Genomic DNA, 18,985 nt, shown 5'->3' on the forward strand with positions numbered 1-18,985 from the left:
TCAGTGGGATGATTTTGGGGGTTGAACCAACGTTTTTAGATGTATCTAAAAACGTTAGGTTGAACTACCGACGGGTTACAAGTGAGATTGAAACAAATCTCAAAAGCCATGCTTTATCTAACTGCGTTCAACTATAGTTCCGCAAAACCGCTTACAAAAAAACAGCATTAAAAACTAACAAAAGTAACTAAAATACTCGAAAGTTTAATATATAGGTACAATTTACAAGTTGCAATTTAAGTTTCAAGTTTTGAAGCAAAAATAAAATACCAACATGCGTCATAACCGCCAGATTTCAAAAACGCTCCGTGCCGCTAAGTTGAGATTGAGAACAAACTTTTCTGTTGGCCACGCTGAGACGCGGCGGTAGCGCCAGCAGCTTTGTAGCGGTCACATTACGCAACTTGACGGCAGCAGAAGCAGACGACAAAAAGCGACGGCAGCTGTGCGCGCGTGCGAGCGCTCCTCACCGTTGCTCGGTGGTGTGTTTTGAATTGGAAGCGGAGTGCTACGCGCCTTTGCGGCGGTCAAGTCACGTTCGTACCTTTCCGCAGGTGTGACGCAGGTATTTCCTGCTTCTTCTTCGCGTACGGGACGGCATCCACGTCGTGTCGTACTGGACGATCGGCGGCTTTCGGCATGGCGTTGTCATGCGACCCTGTCGCCGGCGCGCGTTGACGACATCGAGGCGAGGAACGGCGGCGGTCGGTGAGCCGAGGTAGTGCTTAGGCCTAGCCCGAAGGAGTCCGCCGTTGTGTCGCGTCGCCTTACATCTCGGGAGTGTTTCGAGAGTGTCACGACCTCCTAATCGGCGTTTGTGCTTCTGGAGCCTTCGTACGTGTTACGTTAAGAAGTGTCAGTGAGTCCGAGCAGCGCCAAAGGCTGTCGGGGGTTTCTGTGAATCGGGGAGTGTGTTTTCTTCTAACCGCGGTCGCAATTGGTAGCGGCGGCCGTTGTGCGGGGAGGAGAGACACGGGAAATTGGCTGCGATGCCTCCGCTAGCGCGGGACCAGCAGTCGGCCAGCTTGTTAACGCCGGAGATGAAGGCGACGCTGGCCGCCAACAGCGGTGGCTCGGCCGCTGCTGGCGGCGACGGCTGTGTGTGTTCGGTCAAGTGTGTGCTCGTCGGGGACGGAGCCGTCGGCAAGACGAGCCTCGTCGTCAGCTACACCACCAACGGCTACCCCACGGAGTACGTGCCCACGGCGTTCGACAACTACTCCGGTGAGTTTCTGTCGGATCTTTTTTTTTTTTTTTTTTCAATGCTAGCTTTCGGAGAAAGGAAGACCATGCAATGCGTGGACGTTTATTTTTTTTATTTTGTATGTGTGTGTGTGTGTGTGTGTGTGTGTGTGTGTGTGTGTGTGTGTGTGTGTGTGTGTGTGTGTGTGTGTGTGTGTGTGAACCGTTCCTTGAATACATTAAATAAAAAAGACCACTCGATGCATGGTATCGCCTTATCCATCATCTACTTCATCAAGCCAAATACTTCTTTTTGTTTTGTAGCTGTCTGTCTGTCTGTCTGTCTGTCTGTCTGTCCGTCTGTCTGTCCGTCCGTCCGTCTGTCGGTCCGTCCGTCCGTCCGTCTGTCTGTGTCCGTCCGTCCGTCCGTCCGTCTGTCTGTCTGTCTGTCTGTCTGTCTACTCACTCCCGGAACAATATTATCTTCGCATACCTTGTCCATCGATATATAATATGACAATTACTGTTACCGTGGAGATTTCAACGGGTGCGAACGAGAGGTCGCACCGTTTGGACGTTATAGGAATGACCTGCTGTGTTCGTTCGTTCGTTTGTTAGTTTTCTCTTGCGTACATTGTTTGGGCATCACATCCCAAGTGACAGCCTTTTTGGGTGTCGGATCGGCGTAAAACGTATGCTGCTTAAGTTAGTCAATTTAACCCCCCCCCCCTCAAAAAAATTAAAAAAACAAAAAAGAAACTGTCGAACCTACCCGCTATGCGAGGTAACCTTATCGAAATGTGTCCGTCAACCTTGACGTACGGCGTTAGTATGAAAAATGTCAAAAACCTCACGAAGTGTATAGCGGTCGTTTTAACGAACGTCTGTTCACTGACTAGTCACGACAGAACACGTTCGCGTTTGCAGTTGACGCGACTCTATACGCTGATCTTTTACGGTATTATATTTCATCCGGCAGTTTTAATAACGTGCTGCCGTTCGTTTCGTGTAAACTTTTACCTGCGCGTCCGTATTCAAACGTTTCGCTGTCGTGGGCGCATTACACGTCTACGCAAGCGCTTTTCGAATCGCCTGCATTTTCCTACTGATAAGATCTGTCGGCGCAACGGTATCTTCTTGGTGATTTCAGGATCTCCGCCCGCGGAGCGGATCGATGGTGATGCTGATATGTGGGGTTTAACGTCCCAAAACCATCATTTAACCATATGGTGTAGTAGCGCAATTTTCACGGGGACAAAGAGAACAAAAACACACGACACTCGCTACACTCGCAACTAATTTTATTTCAGAAGCCCAGCTCTCAACCCTACTGAACTTCATTTCTATTACAACGGGCCCTTTTATATAGATGTCTCACCAACTAGCCCAGCTCTCAACCCTACTGTCCCAAAACCACCATATGATTATGAGAGACGCCGTAGTGGAGGGCTCCGGAAATATCGAACACCTGGGGTTCTTTAACATGCACCCAAATCTGAGCACACGGGCCTACAACATTTCCGCCTCCATCGAAAATGCAGCCGCCGCAGCCGGGATACGAACCCGCGACCTGCGGGTCAGCAGCCGAGTACCTTAGCCACTACACCACTGCGGCGGGGTCGACGGTGATGCCGTTTATAGGCTCTCAAGAAACGCCTGTTACTTTTGTGATGTCGTGTTTTATCAAGAGATTCCGTAGGTACGCGTTACAAAGGGCTTAGTGTAGATTTTAAAAAATGTGTATCATGTAACATGCACAAAAGAAATGAAGCAGCTCTGAAATTCGTGAGACTGACAGTGAAAACCACTCATGGAAATATATACAAAAGCGGTAAGGTATTGTTTAACAGTGGTCAACAAAGGAAAAGTTACATCAAATGTACAGGTAAGCGTGTGTATATATATATATATATATATATATATATATATATATATATATATATATATTTGCGGATCTACTGTGGGTATTGACGTGATGACATCAAGTGTGAAACCAAGACCTGATATCTTGAAGGATGTCTTGTTTACTCCCACTGACAAAGAGCTCTAAAAATTGTAGTGATGAGAATTGCGGAGCAAGCTTGCCTTAATTAGTGCTGGGTTTAAGTGATAATTTTTAGTACACCGATCATCGATGATGCTCGGGGGAACTGACTAGTGCGCGTAGTAAAAAAAATCGAACTCTGAATTGCGATATTTATAAATCCGACAAGATGTCTTTCATATAGAGATATGATGCTCTTGAAACTAAATTCCGTGTTAGGCTTTCGTTTCTCGTTGCAGTATCAGTTAGGCTGGAAAACGTATCGGTGCACTTACGTTCGAGCATTTCTTGAGTGGATTACGACTGAACAACAAATATAAACTCTGCACACAAACGTGGTTCGGCGGGGCTTGAACGCCTGCTTAAGAAAGCCTTATCATCTTGTTTTCGTTCGAGGATCAAGTACTTCGTCTCGCCTAAAGTCAACTGTAGGCACGTTTTAAAATAAAAGTTCTTCGCTCCGGACTGGTATTCAGAAGTTTCGACCGAATGATGACCTGAGCTATTCGACAATATTTGACATGGCGCACAAGTTTTTTTGTTTAGCACCAGCGACAGACAATTGCGTCGATGTGTTCAAAACTGACTCTCCTATTCCGTCTACCTGGCAGGCGTCGAAGGAGGCACTGTATTCGATGCGAACGGGATCCACACCGTCACAAAGGTCGGGACGGCTTCAAGCTCTCCCATAGTAGAGTACCCTGTGCTCTAAATCGTTACCCCCTTTTTCTAACCCCTCCCCCCTTTTAGCGTAGCACTTAGCGCACTATGCAACCACTGTCGGTGCGGTGACGGGACGGCGTTCAGCTCTCCAGTAGTAGAGTACTTCGTACTCTGAATTGTTACCCAATTTTTCTAAGCAGCACGGCTGTTTTTCTACTAGGGGCGAAGCTCCTTATGGCGTGGCTTGGGCGTCCCTCGTAGTACGTAGCCACCAGTGGCACATACCCGAAATAGGTATAACATTTGACCTCCAAGGTGGTGCCGGTGAGAGATTTCTTCTGTGCGTTGTTTAACAATAAAAAATAGTGCTACATGCCAATGGCTGCTAATGGGGAATGAGAGATAGGAGCATTCGGCTTTTAGTCAACGCGCACGCTGCGATCGCCATTAGCAGCCACTGGCATGTACAATGAGCACTATCGGACAAGAAAGGGTTGCTACATTATACTCGCTGGGTGTAACCTCCTTAGTTTTAGGAAGGTTTAGCGAGCGTTGAGCCGCAGGGCCATGAATACAATGAACTAGTATGTACCATGAATGAATTCGAGGTGGTTAAAGGGGGGAAGTAGATACGAAGCGCAAGCCGTAAGAAATTAAAAGCTGAATCCTCCTGTCTCTCATTTCACATTAGCAGCCACTGGCATGTACATTGAGCACTATCTGACAGGAAAAGGTTGCTACGTTATACTCGCTGGGCGTAACCTCCTTGGTTTTAGAAAGGTTTAGCGAGCATTGGGCCGCAGTGCCATGAATACAGTGAACTAGTAAATACCATGAACTCAAGGTGGTTGAAGGTGGGAAGTAGACCCGAAGCGCAAGCCGTAAGAAAGTGTGCGTGTGCCACCTCTCGTTTAGTCCTTGGAATGTCCGCTGGATGGCGGTGCTTCTATACGGGGAATATATGATAAAAAGATGCGAGATGGTGGGACTTGGAGTGTTGAATAGATGGACGAACGGACACACAGACAGATGCATAGATGGACGCATGAACGGACGCAAGGGCGGTTGCATGAACGAACGCAGGGACGGGCGCACGAACAGACGCATGGACGGCCACACAGACGGACGCATGGACGGACGAATGCTTCGCCCCTCTCTCCATCATTCACTCCGTGGATATGCTGCCATTTTTTTTCCCTTATCCTGAACGCTGTTGTCCTCTTGGCTCACGCCGTAATTTTTGTCAACAGGGCCTCATGTATTGTGAGACCCACGGGACGGCTTTATGCACTTCCATAGTAGAGTCCCAAGTTCTATTGATTGATTTGTGGGGTTTAACGTCTCAAAACCACTATTTGATTATGAGAGACGCCGTAGTGGAGGGCTCCGGAAATTTTGACCACCTGGGGTTCTTTAACGTGCACCCAAATCTGAGTACACGGGCCTACAACATTTCCGCCTCCATCGGAAATGCAGCCGCCACAGCCGGGATTTGAACCCGCGACCTGCGGGTCAGCAGCCGAGTACCTTAGCCACTAGACCACCATGGCGGGGCAGTCCCAAGTTCTAAAAACAGTTAATCACTTTTTTTTTCTAAGCACGATTCCGTTACGACGTGGTCTGTCTGTGGATGGATTTTGCTCTCCCACAGTGAAGTACCAAGTACACTCAAACATCGATATAACGAATCCGAATATAAGGAAATATTGGTTATAACGAAGTAAATGATAATCTCGCAATAGATTTAGTGTTAAGAATGAACTCTTCTAACGAATTTACGGATATAACGTACCTATTTTCATGTAAGATGCAAGTTTGTTATAATGAGGTTCGAGTGTACTCTAAATCCTTAAACATTTTTTCCTAATCACAAGTAAGTTCTCTCTGGGTGCCAACTCGGATAGCTTTGTGCGGAGTTTTTTTGGTAGTTATTTCGTTGTCATCGACTACTCTTCCTTGACGCCCGACTCCTGACGCGATGGTCGCGGCTTCGAATCCCGGCTGCCTTTCCATGGTTGCTAAATACGAGGCGTGGTCTCAGTAAAACCCATTAAAGGCTTTCTGGCCGTGGCCCTCAGCATCTCTTGCGTTAAAAATGAACAGTTTCAAATGCAGAAATACTCGAGTACAGGTGCACGTTGAAGAACCACTTGGTGGTCGAAATTTCCGGAGCCCTCCCGCTACGATGTCTCTCGTAATCATATCGTGGTTAGAGGACGTGAAACCAGGACAATTATGTTATTACCATCGCTTCTGTCTTGAACACGTACGGGTGGGTGCGCACCAATTTAATCAGCGAACGCGACATTCAATGCCACCAGTAAGGCCATCCGTGCGTACCTGCCAGATGCTTCACGCCTGGCTGCTTAGAAGTTTGTCGAAACCGGCATCGACGCAGCGGCAGCCGTGGAGCTTGTTTCAACGACGCTGCAGGCCTCTCCGTGTTACAAAAGGTATATAAAAAAAATCTCGACAGCTGTTCTTGCTACAAATTGGGGGCAGCTGCTTGCTCGCTTTTGCTAAGCAGTATGCGAAGCAGGTTGATAGTTCAGCCGAGTCCCTCTTCTTGGCTGTGCGGCTTGACTTTGTGGTATGAGTTTAGACTGACATGTCAAGCCCCGAATGCATCTCGTTGTGAAGCGTGCGGTTCCGTACCGACTCCAATAATAATATCTGGGGTTTAACGTCCCGAAACCAGGATATGATTATGACAGACGCCGTAGTGGAGGTCTCCGGGAATTTAGACCATCTGGTGTTTGTTTAACGAGTTCTGACAATGCTCAGTACTGGGGACCTCAACCATGTCGCCTCGCTCGAAATGCGACCGCCACGGCCGGGATCGAACGCTCGACCTTCAAGTCAGCAGCCGAGCAGCTTATAGGGCCTTACACGCGCTTCCCGCACAGCCGCAACGCACGTGCCGGGGTTCTACCCCACGTGGTAGTGGTTAGAAGATGAGAAAATGCACCTAATTTCTGCAACCCGGTCGGGAGCACGGCAGTGCCTGCGCACGTAAGCGAGAAACAAATAAGCCAGTTGGCGACGCTCTTTCGCCATCCGCTTGGGTGCGGTAGGGCTCTCGGCACGTGCGTTGCGGCTGTGCGGGAAGCGCGTGGAACAGCGGGGCCTTACACGCGCTGCCCGCACAGCCGCAACGCACGTGCCGGGACCCCAGCCGCACCCAAGCGGAGGGTGAAAGAGCATCGTCCACTGGCTCATTTGTCCCCCGCTTACGTGCATTAGGGGTCCTGGCACGTGCGTTGCGGCTGTGCGGGTACTTAGCCGCTGTTCAACCGAGGCGGACCTCCATGCGGACTCTATCCCACACATACTGGCACACTGCCCCTGTGACGATACGCCACAACGCCTATCACTCCGCTCTAGCATGCTAACGCGACAGGCCTGAGATGCGAAGCTGAGTGAAACAGCCTTCCGGGGGCACTTCTTCATCATATTACTGGAGGATCTTAGGGGAGGTCAGTAAAAGCTCACTCAAGAGCTCAGACCCAGGCTTGAGTTTCGAAAACCAAACTTCTTTTTTTTCTCTCTCTCTCCAGTATCAAACGAGACTTGAATCATAGCCCTCTGCATGGTAGGCGAGTGTAGGGTGAAATATGCAGCGCTGCGAAGTTCACAAAGGTGGCAGGCGAGAACGATACAGACGAAGCGCATCTAACAAATGATATAAGGAAAACGGAAGGACAACAGGCGATGGTGAAAGAGGGAGTTTACTATGATATTTACTCGAGGAAGCTCAAACGCTGCTATCGTTCCGCCACCATGATAGTGCTGGGGGCAGTACATTGATTTGCATAATTTTCGTGCTGGCGGCTTTGAACGCGTCTATTGTTTATTGTCGGGCTTTGGCGTTTGTCTTGGATACAACAACAGATCGTTGTAAACTTCGTGAGCCCTTTTCGACGGGGGAGCCTATAGAGTGGAACTGGGATGTTATTCTGGACACTGTCAAATTCCGCCATGTTGTCCCATTCCGCCATCGATCGATGCTTATTGGCCCAGTGAACTGCTACGACCTCTCTGGCCTAAAATTCCGCCATTACGAAGTTTGACAATATGGTGGAGCTAGACAAGTGTCCAGAATAGCACCCCTGCCGTGCGTTTGCTGAACTTTGTCTTGCGACAAACCTGCTCCTGACCACACGGAGCCGAACGAAGCCGTAAAGAAGGAGGCTGAAGACAAATTTGTGTACTACCCACAATTCCCACGCTTGCCGATGCATTACGCGTTGCAGCACCCATAGACACAAGCGCCAGATTTCCCTCTAGTGTACGATTGGGAAACTACGCTTGGGCAAAGACATTAATGTAGAGGGCATTGCGGCCAACCCGCGCTCTGGCAGACATGAATGCTAACGATGGTAATTGATTGATTTGTGGGGTTTAACGTCCCAAAACCACCATTTGATTATGAGAGACGCCGTAGTGGAGGGCTCCGGAAATTTTGACCACCTGGGGTTCTTTAACGTGCACTCAAATCTGAGTACACGGGCCTACAACATTTCCGCCTCCATCGGAAATGCAGCCGCCGCAGCCGGGATTTGAACCCGCGACCTGCCGGTCAGCAGCCGAGTACCTTAGCCACTAGACCACCGCGGCGGGGCTGCTAACGATGGTAAAACAGTCCGTCTCGGTGGAACACTGCTCGGCTATACTGACATTTCTGACATACTCGCATTTCGATGGTGGCTAAATGGTAAAGACCCGTGTAGTGTGTGATGTCAGTGCACGATAAAGAACACCAGATGGTCGAATACGGCGTTTTTTTTTTTTTTGGTTTCGGGATGTGAAACATTAGATGTTATCAACAATGCTAAAACACGTGCATTTTCGTCTCGAAAAGTTTACGTTAACAAACTGTCATTTGAGAATCCTAGATCAAAACATGTGCGGCCATCAAAATTCGTCTTTGTCTCCCCAGAAATGTCACCTGGAGCGTGTGCGAGTGCAAGGAACGGAGAGTTCACGCATGCGAGCCAAACTTCTCCCGACATGCATACAGCACGATTGAACTATTGTTCTTTTATTCTATAGTCCCCGCTGTAAGCCAAAATAGCTGTTGCCACTTACATTCGGCTCACACTGAAAGGCAGAGCACTGCTGAGCAAGATTATCCTCGATTGCTCAACTAACACCTACGGAAGCACATCTGAGTGTTTCACCACACAGCCACGACGGTGCTTTGAACTCCTTCGCAAAAAAAAAAGAAAAAAAACCTCATGCAGGCATCTTTGCGAGCAACGAATGACGTTTAAAAGTGTAACGTAGCTTTGTAGAACAGTAAAATAGCAAGCAGTTGTCAAACAGTGTACATTGTGTAACTAGTGAATGTTTTAAGGCTTCCAGCCCGTTACGAACGATTCAACCATAATTCTTCGTTGTCTTCAGCCGCAGCATCAGTGAAGTGCGCATGATATCCTCATGGGTACCTCACTTTTCCGTAGAATTATTGTATATTGACATGGAGGATACTTCCCCGCTTCGCAACATTATGTCGACTTCGCGGGTACCTCGACGGATAGCAGGTACCTCGCTGGTGTACTTTTCAAGAAGACAAAAAAGCATTTTATTTCATATTACATAAAGAAATAACAAACACTTGTACCTGTAGGCAAAGGCTACTTGTGTAGGTCCGATTACACAGAATACCTAAAAAAATCCTAGTACAGCCGGGAATAAGGGGGGGGGGGGATACGGTGGTCACAACATTTGCAAAACACAAAACAATGTTGATTTCTCAGATAATTAGAAAGCAACTGCATTAGCAAAAAAAAAAAAATAACGTGTAGCAGTACTCGCGCCGAGGGAGTGTACGACGGGCTCTGTAGACTACCTGAGACATATGGGAGCCGCCATCTTGGACTGTTAAGCCGATGTTTTCTTGTTTGTATTTTTCGTATATCGGATCGGAACGTTAATTAATGAGGTCATGAAGCGTGGTACGCACCGACCCAACGCTTTACACGGGTTTTCGTCCATTGAAACCCTTCCGTAAAATAGTCTATATAGACGCCGCTATAGTCTATATAGTCACAAAGCAAGTAGTACTTGCGTTGTGATTGCGCCGCGTGTTACGCGCAGGACTGGCTTTTCTTTTGTTTGTGTGTGTCTGTTTGCCAGATGGTAAGGCCGTCATTTCATTCACCTTTCGTTAACGGCTGGATGTTAGCCTCGTTACGAGGTGGATACCGCCCTCTGATTGGATCGTTATACTGAGCGCGTTTCGACGTGACGCAATCAGCTCCCCGCACCTTTCTTGTTCTTTTTTTTCTTTATGGAAGCTCCTGCAGTACGTAATCGCTCTCTGCCCTCTCGCTCTTTCTAGCAGCTGCGCTGGACTTGTTGCGTCATTCTTTCCTGTTGTCCTCGTCTTTTTTCTTTTTGGTTTCCTCAATTTCTTTTTCGCCATCGTAGATGCCGTTGAGTTCGGGTTTTGCGGCAAGTAAACACTGTCACAGCTCGGTGCGTGTTCTCGGAACTCAATTAAGCGTTCTGACTGATTGCGTTTGTGTGCACGTGCACACGTTCATCAGGCTTCGGAGCGGTTCGTGTTGCCAGCTTGTTCGCCTATTGGTCACGTCTTACGCAGCCTTCGTAATTAGGCCCGGCAAACTCGAGCGCGAGTGGAATGCCGGCCAACAGTTTGTAGAAACTTGAATTCGCAAAAAAAGAGTCGATTCGACAAACACAGTGTTATATATTACCGCACGTTTAGCACCTTATTTATTTATTTATTTATTTATTTATTTATTTTTGCAACGAGGTACATTAAAGCAATAACAACGTCTGTTTCATTACCTTTTTTAAAGTTAGCCGCCTCATTTGTGAATTAATTAAGAGGAGCGTTCCAGTTTGATATTGCTCCATGCTTAAAAATCAACAAACTGCGTTCGACGGTGCATTAGGTTTAGCAAACGTTGATTTCAGTAACGTAACTTGACGTCGACGTGTAAAATGACAGGAGTAACATTGAGGGATCGGACAATGGCAGAAATCGTCAGAGGGAGAAACGGGGGCTGAAGATATCGTATGGTTGATGTCAAGCGAAAGGAACGGACCTGGGCTGGTCACGTATAGTGCGTGGAACAGACAACCGGCGTTCAGTAAAAGGAGCCGGATCGTTGTTGCCAAGGGATGGAAAACGTATTCGAGGAATGCAGAGAGAGAGAGAATTAACTTTAATAAAGGTCCTGAAGGGGACTGGGCACCCCTTACGGGGGCCAGCCCGGTGGCTCCGCCCATGTGGGGACTGGGAGTCGGAGCTCGCCAGCCACCTTTTGGGCCTTCTGGATGGCCTGGTGTTGAAGGGCCCTGTCGGGGCTCCTGAGGTGGTTTGGGGAATGCAGAGAGTCAGATGCAGTGACGAAAATTAGCAAGTTCGCGGGGATAAAATGTTCGCAAATGATGGGTTGAACTGGAGATTGTTGGGAGAGGCTAAAGAACGACGGTGATTATGGCGATCATGATTTTGGTGCTAGCTGGTCGTGAGTGTGAGTATGCGCGCCTCTTGTGTGCAATTTTGCTTGACTGTCCGCCCCGGTGGAGCAGGGGTTTTTTGGTGCTTGGCTGCTGCTCCGAAGGTGGCAGGTTCGATCCCGCTAGTACAGTGCCACCGTACAGTGCCATCTATTACAGTGTCACCTAGTACGGTGCCACCTAGTATGCCACCTAATACGTTGCCACCTAGTACGGTGCCACCTAATACAGTGCCACCTAGTATGGCGCCACTTAGTATGGTGCCACCTAGTACAGTGCCACCTAGTACGGTGCCACCTAGTATGCCACCTAATACGTTGCCACCTAGTACGGTGCCACCTAATACAGTGCCACCTAGTACAGTGCCACCTAGTATGGTGCCACCTAGTACAGTGCCACCTAGTACGGTGTCACCTAGTATGCCACCTAATACGTTGCCACCTAGTACGGTGCCACCTAATACAGTGCCACCTAGTACAGTTCCACCTAGTATGGCGCCACTTAGTATGGTGCCACCTAGTACAGTGCCACCTAGTATGCCACCTAATACGTTGCCACCTAGTACGGTGCCACCTAATACAGTGCCACCTAGTATGGTGCCACTTAGTACGGTGCCACCTAGACAGTGCCACCTAATACGGTGCCACATAATACAGTGCCACCTAGTACGGTGCCACCTAGTACGGTGCCACCTAGTACAGTGCCACCTAGTACAGTGCCACCTAATACGGTGCCACCTAGAACGGTGCCACCTAGTACGGTACCACCTAGTACGGTGCACCCTAGTACGATGCCACCTAGTATGGTGCCACTTAGTACGGTGCCACCTAGTACAGTGCCACCTAGTACGGTGCCACCTAGTACGGTGCCATTTAGTGCAGTGCCACCTAGTACGATGCCACCTAGTATGGTGCCACCTAGTACAGTGCCACCTAGTATGCCACCTAATACGTTGCCACCTAGTACGGTGCCACCTAGTACAGTGCCACCTAATATGGGGCCACTTAGTACGGTGCCACCTAGACAGTGCCACCTAATACGGTGCCACCTAGTACGGTGCCACTTATTATGGTGCCACCTAGTACGGTGCCACCTAGTACGGTGCCACCTAGTACAGTGCCACCTAATACGGTGCCACCTAGAACGGTGCCACCTAGTACGGTACCACCTAGTACGGTGCACCCTAGTACGATGCCACCTAGTATGGTGCCACTTAGTACGGTGCCACCTAGTACAGTGCCACCTAGTACGGTGCCACCTAGTACGGTGCCATTTAGTGCAGTGCCACCTAGTACGATGCCACCTAGTATGGTGCCACCTAGTACAGTGCCACCTAGTATGGCGCCACTTAGTATGGTGCCACCTAGTACAGTGCCACCTAGTACGGTTCCACCTAGTACAGTGCCACCTAGTATGGTGTCACTTAGTACGGTGCCACCTAGACAGTGCCACCTAATACGGTGCCACCTAATACGGTGCCACCTAGTACGGTGCCACCTAGTACGGTGCACCCTAATACGGTGCCACCTAGTACGGTGCCACCTAATACAGTGCCACCTAGTACAGTGCCACCTAGTATGGTGCCACCTAGTACAGTGCCACCTAGTATGGTGCCACTTAGTACAGTGCCACCTAGACAGTGCCACCTAATACGGTGCCACCTAATACGGTGCCACCTAGTACGGTGCCACTTATTATGGTGCCACCTAGTACGGTGCCACCTAGTACGGTGCCACCTAGTACAGTGCCACCTAGTACAGTGCCACCTAATACGGTGCCACCTAGAACGGTGCCACCTAGTACGCTACCACCTAGTACGGTGCACCCTAGTACGATGCCACCTAGTATGGTGCCACTTAGTACGGTGCCACCTAGTACAGTGCCACCTAGTACGGTGCCACCGGCCGGCCGCGGCGGGCGCATTTCGATGGAGGCGAAATGTTATAGAAGTCCGTGTTCGATGCGATGCCAGTGTACCTTAAAGAACACGAGTGTGCGTGAAAGTTCTTCGTAGTCCTCCACTACGGCGTCACTCATAATCACGTCGTCGTTTTGGGAAGTGAAACACCAGATATTTGTTAGATTTCGGTTCACTTCATCCGGCTTGGAATGACCTCTTTCTGACGTCATCTTCTATCGTCTCGGCGTGTGACTGGGAGATAGGCCGCGAATTACAGGGTATACGAGTATGACGGCGGCTTCGCCGACAAAGGCGCCCGATAAGAATCGATGTGGGCCGTGCCTGTATACGTGCGTGTAGAACGCGAGGAATCAGAATGTCCTTGTCCGGCTGTGAAGTGGTGTCCGTGAGAGTCCATAAAACAGAGTCGCGCAAAGCGCCTATCACGCTCCGCACCGGACGCGGCAAAACTCCGCAAGTGGGTCACGGCGCCACTTTTGTTTATGGCTGCGAGGGGGTAGAAAGAATGGAATAAGACAGATTGATGGGGCGTCTCTCTTGATTGATGGCGCGTCGGCTTGCGCGAGGCTGCGGGTTCGACACCCTAAAACAGAAGCTCCGTTGTCGGTTTGGTGCGTCTGTTGTTTCAAAACCCCTAACCCGCGCATATACGTGGCCATTTTTTTCTTCTTCTGTCTTCTGCTGCTTTATCGCCTCTACAGACCTGCCACTAGACCACAACCACCACAGCCGCCGAGTTGATCTAACGGTTACGATGCTTGAGTGCTGACCTGCATGTCGCGGGATCGAATCCCGGAGGCAGCATTTTTCGATGCAGGTGAAAGTGTGTGAATTCCTTGTTCTTAGATTAGCCCCGGTATTCTATAGAACGCCCCTTCACTCAACGCTCCACCTTCACTAGAGAAAGCCGATGGGAGCGTCATCTCTTGGCAGGGCAAGTCACTGCATATCTGTGGTGATTTGCTGCTATTCTTGAATAGCGCAGCGTCATTTTCAGCCGAGCAGCGGCGCAGTGCTCAATCTGTCAAGTGAAGGGTGAAAGTCGAGTCGAGGAGCGTTTGTGAATACGGTTGCACGTTAAAAAAAAAAAAAAACACCAGATGCTCCACATTTGCGGAGTCCACCACCACTGCGTCTCCCATAATCATATCGGGCTTTTGGCACGTGAAACTCCAACGGTAATTTTATGTTCTGACGATTTGCTGTCTGCATAGCCTTTCCAGGGTGCGTGTGTATGTCTTGGCCAAGCTAAACTGTAAAAAAAAAAAAAAATGTCGGCGGTTAGAGCAAGCTTAGAGATAAACCCACAGGTGGTTACTTCGGTTGTAGCGATACGGTCCGTTTTGCCTGTGTCACCATTGTGACTCATTGCGACGACAACAAGCCTATCATTCAAGGATATGCATCTTTTATACACACTACGCAGGTAAATGCCTGATGTAAGCAAGATACGCTTTTTAGTGAACGAATTTTCATCGTTGTAACGTTCGCGGAACACAACAACCTTGCGTGCGTGTTAATATACAGAAAAATCGTGTTGAATCTCACTCCCCTGCAACTTTATTGTAAGTAGGATTGATTGACTTGTGGGGTTTAACGTCCCAAAACCACCATATCATTATGAGAGACACCGCAGTGGAGGGCTCCGGAAATTTTGACCACCTGGGGCTCTTTAACGTGCACCCAAATCTGAGCACGCGGGCCTACAGCATTTCCGCCTCCATCGGAAATGCAGCCCCCGCAGCCGGGATTCGAACCCGTGACCTGCGGGTCAGCAGCCGAGTACCTTAGCAACTAGACCACCGCGGCGGGGCTTCTAAGTAGGATTGACAGTTGGGCTAATTGGTACAGATGCATGGGATGTAACCGAGGCATGACCCATAAAAAACATTATGTATCAGGTTTCCTTCAATCGCATCGCAGAAAGAAATCTTTCGTTTTGCTTTGTTGAGTGCGGCCACGGTGTATATATCTCATCTGTGATTTCGAATAAACTTTGGTTGTGAGTCGATGCTTCTATAACCGTGGCTCGTACTACGTGACGCCAAACAGGCAAAAATGAGTGTTCCACATTCGCCGTAATGGCAACAAATGGCACTGACTGACACTTGACGTTTCACATATATACCCTATAACGTTGACGAAAGAATGACCGCCACCGTAGCTCAATGGTAGAGCGTCGGACCCGTTATTCGGAGGTCGCAGGTTCGGATCCTGCCGGGGGCAAGCTGTCTTTTCGTCCACTTTTCTTTCTTCGCATTTATGCATTGCAATTGCTTTTAATAACATCCCCTGCTCTTTCCCTGGCATTATTGTTTGTTGCTTCTCTCTAATATTGTGGCTCGTTCTCGTCTACATTGTCTCGCCGTTCAAATAAAAAAAAACTATTGTATAGACCTTTTCACTCAAGGCCAACCCGCGCTCTGGCAGACAAGAATGCTAACGATGGTAAAACAGTCTGCCACAGTGTTGTGCTCTCTGGGCTGTTGTTAGTACCCGTGAACCCCCCCCCCCCTCCCTCAAAAAAAGAAATTCACTGCCGAGGCTGTGGCGTCGGCTTTGTACTCTCGTGCAGCAACAGCCCAGAAAGGAGGAAATTCTCGTCTCCGTAAAAAAAAAAAAGGTCCATAACCTCTACGTCTTCCAAATGTCAGAACGTATATCGTATACGATTTAACTCTGCTCGTCTGTTTTAAAAATGTGTCTCTCGACTTTCCCGTGGTACGGCTCTGCAGTTTCACACGCTTCCTAGACACTTCGCGGTGCCGCTTGCTGCGTCAAACGTACGTTGCGCGTTTCGCACCGTTTGCAAACGCGTGCTCCGTTCTTTCTTTTGTGTGGTCTGGTGCTCACGCTTGTGGGTCAAGTACGTGCCCAGAATACGCGGGCGTCCGCGCAGAAGGTTAGGTCGGCGGACGCGAGTGCTGAGAGCTGCGCGCGTGTGGGTCGCGAACGTCGGAAAAAAACAACAGTGACTGCGAATAAACGCACTTGCACGCTCTGTCTATACGCTATAGGGCCCGCGAAGAAACCTGTGGGGGATCCTGTGTGTGTGTGAGGGGAACACAGGGGGGGAGTTGCTTTCCCACTCCCAAGGCCCTCGACAGGAAACCGCCTCCACCGTCCTTCCAGCTTATTCTTGCCGTCTTTTTAGTCCGTCTGGATGGTCTCCTATTTGACAGACCACAGAAAAAAACAGCGCTTGCACAAACGAACATCGTAAGTGTTATAAGAATGGAAGTCGTTTGATAATCGTAACTCCGTAAAGAGACAACAGAGCCTCTCTTTATAATGACTCTAAAAGCATTCAAGAAATCAAGAAGTTAATGGGGGATTAGGGAGAAGGGCGAGTCATCCCCTACCCCCTTCCCGTCGTTAAGGCCCCCGACAGCAATCCCCCCTCTCCCCGTTCCCCTATATTCCTGTCGTCTGGTTGCCTGTTTGACAGACGATGGAAGCTGTGAATGGGATTACCTATAGGAAGAAGGAAATCACAATTTTCTAATGTAATTTTGGAAACCGCGTGATGGCAGTGACTCTGTAAACGGAGAGAGCTCCCCTCCGCTAAATTGCATTCAGCAACTGCCGCCCCCCCGCCCCACCGACCTCCTATCCGCCACCGCCCCCCCCCCTCGGCTATTACATTCGGCGACCACCTATTCAGCGAATTAAAGTACCTATATCTGCCCCATGCAAGTAACCGTCGTGAAGTGAACAGTGGTACAAGGAATGTATGGATTAGCGGGAGCAGACGTACAAGAACAGGATATCACCCCCCGGGCGTCTACTAAGGCCTACTTATATCTAGAGTTTCCGAATCGGCAGAAAGACTGAACTTACGTTGTCATCTTACGGAGCCAGAAACTTAACATACCAAGTTTCAGTAAAACTTCCTGGACCCGATGTGACCAAAATGCCAACTAACACATTGAGAGCCGTGACGTTGTCATCGTAGTTTTCGGCGGGAAACTTCAAAACTGAAATTTTTCGACGTAGATCTTCTCGTGTATCAATGACTCTATCGTGGTGGAAAGTAAAAAAAAAATGCACGAGTTTTTCAGAGCGTAGTTTATCGCACCAAACTAATTTACCGTTTCAGTTTGGTGTTCCTAACTTCTTATAATATAGCAGTGGTATCGCTGTGCGATAAACCACTGGCCCTGCACAATATCTGTGCCAACTTCGGTGCCTGCTATTTAGACGACTTGCACAGCGCGGAAAACGGAGCTCTTGAACGCTTGTATTTCCACTTCTCTATCACAGCTTTGCCTGTTTTTGTTTTTTTCGCCGAGACCTTCCTTCGGACGATGCCATCCAAATGATAATCTTTACAGCGTCCAACGGTCAACCATCGCCAGTGCAAATAACGCGAGGAGCCTTGAAAAGGACGGGGCCCTTCCTTCGAGCTTCTCTCTTTGCTCAGCGTAGTCAACGTCCTTGAGCGTCTTTCTCTGTTGTTTTTTTTTTTTTTTACTACGCGCAATCCCGGATACCACCGTGTGTATAGAGACCGAACGACAACTCGTTGGCCTCTATCCTGGTTTTTACGGTAGTCTCCGCAGTGCGCAGCCTTTTTCCTTATACGGTACAAGTTTTTACTGTGGGTTCTAATGACGGGACGGAATCGGCCAATCAAGAACGCAGTTATGTGTGGCGTCACATGTAATGTATAGCTTCAGGAGACAAAATGGCGCTTTTGAAGCCCATCTAGGTTCACAAAACAACATTGATGGAACAGAGAGCTCAGATAGTTGGTAGGTATTTATATTTATAAGAAACGAATACTGGGCGCGCAAACACACACGCAAGTTGTCAGGCCCGTTTCCAAGAATTTTTATTCCGGGAGAGGGGAGGAGGGTGTTTGCTCAAGACCTCGTCTTTATTAGAAAAACACCTATTTTCATTGCTTATTTTAGTTAAAACACCGGGGTATTCTATCATTATTCTGCAGGGCGGAGAGGGGGATGCCACTGACCTGCGAGTTGCCTATTTCAAAGCAGCAACTTTATTACCTCGAAGGAGACAGAAACCCACTTGACATTTTTCGCTCCGGTGACACCCCGCTTAAGAGTATTCAATAATACGTGGGGTTTTACGTCCCCAAAACTACGATACGATTACACGAGAGACACCGTAGCGGAGGACTCCGGAAATTGCGACCACCTGGGGTTGTTTAACGTGCGTCGACACCGTGCAGTACGTGGGCCTCTCTACCATGAGGCCTCCATCGAAATGCGACCGGAATCGAACCCGCGACCTTTTGGTTCAGCAGCCGTGAGCAGCCACCGTGCCACCGAGGCGGACGCTCAAGAATATTCGTCTATTCAACGTACAGCCTTTTGGTTATAGTACGATTATGGGCTGTTATTATTCCGTCCATTGCAGAATGCATCGCAAGTTCCACAACTTGCGAGGCAACTCCGGGTGGTCAAGGGAGCCTGTTGAGCGATCGGGAACCATTAACGATAGTTATAGCGCGAGAACAAAACGACGACACAGAGACAATAAGGAGACGAAGGACACTTCTTGTCTCTGTGTCGTCGTTTTGTTCTCGCGCTATAACTATCATGACGATAGCGCTCGGGTCCTTCGTGTCCCTCTTGTCTCTGTGTCGTCGTTTTGTTCTCGCGCCACAACTATCGTCATGCCATACCAACTAGCCCAAGCTGCCACACTCTTAT

General features: G+C 49.0%; 1 protein-coding gene across 1 annotated transcript in view; it reads left to right on the forward strand.

Annotated features, from left to right (window-relative positions):
* Window positions 1-388: 388 nt before the first annotated feature.
* The window catches only part of LOC119166979 (cell division control protein 42 homolog), a 136,758-nt gene continuing 118,161 nt past the window's right edge, over window positions 389-18,985 (forward strand). The window contains exon 1 of the mRNA XM_037418379.2: window positions 389-1,224. Coding sequence (XP_037274276.2) covers window positions 990-1,224 — 235 coding nt within the window. The 5' untranslated portion in view covers window positions 389-989. The remainder of the gene's footprint in view (window positions 1,225-18,985) is intronic.

This window comes from Rhipicephalus microplus, chromosome 6, assembly GCF_043290135.1.
Source record: "Rhipicephalus microplus isolate Deutch F79 chromosome 6, USDA_Rmic, whole genome shotgun sequence".
Classification (NCBI taxonomy): domain Eukaryota; kingdom Metazoa; phylum Arthropoda; class Arachnida; order Ixodida; family Ixodidae; genus Rhipicephalus; species Rhipicephalus microplus.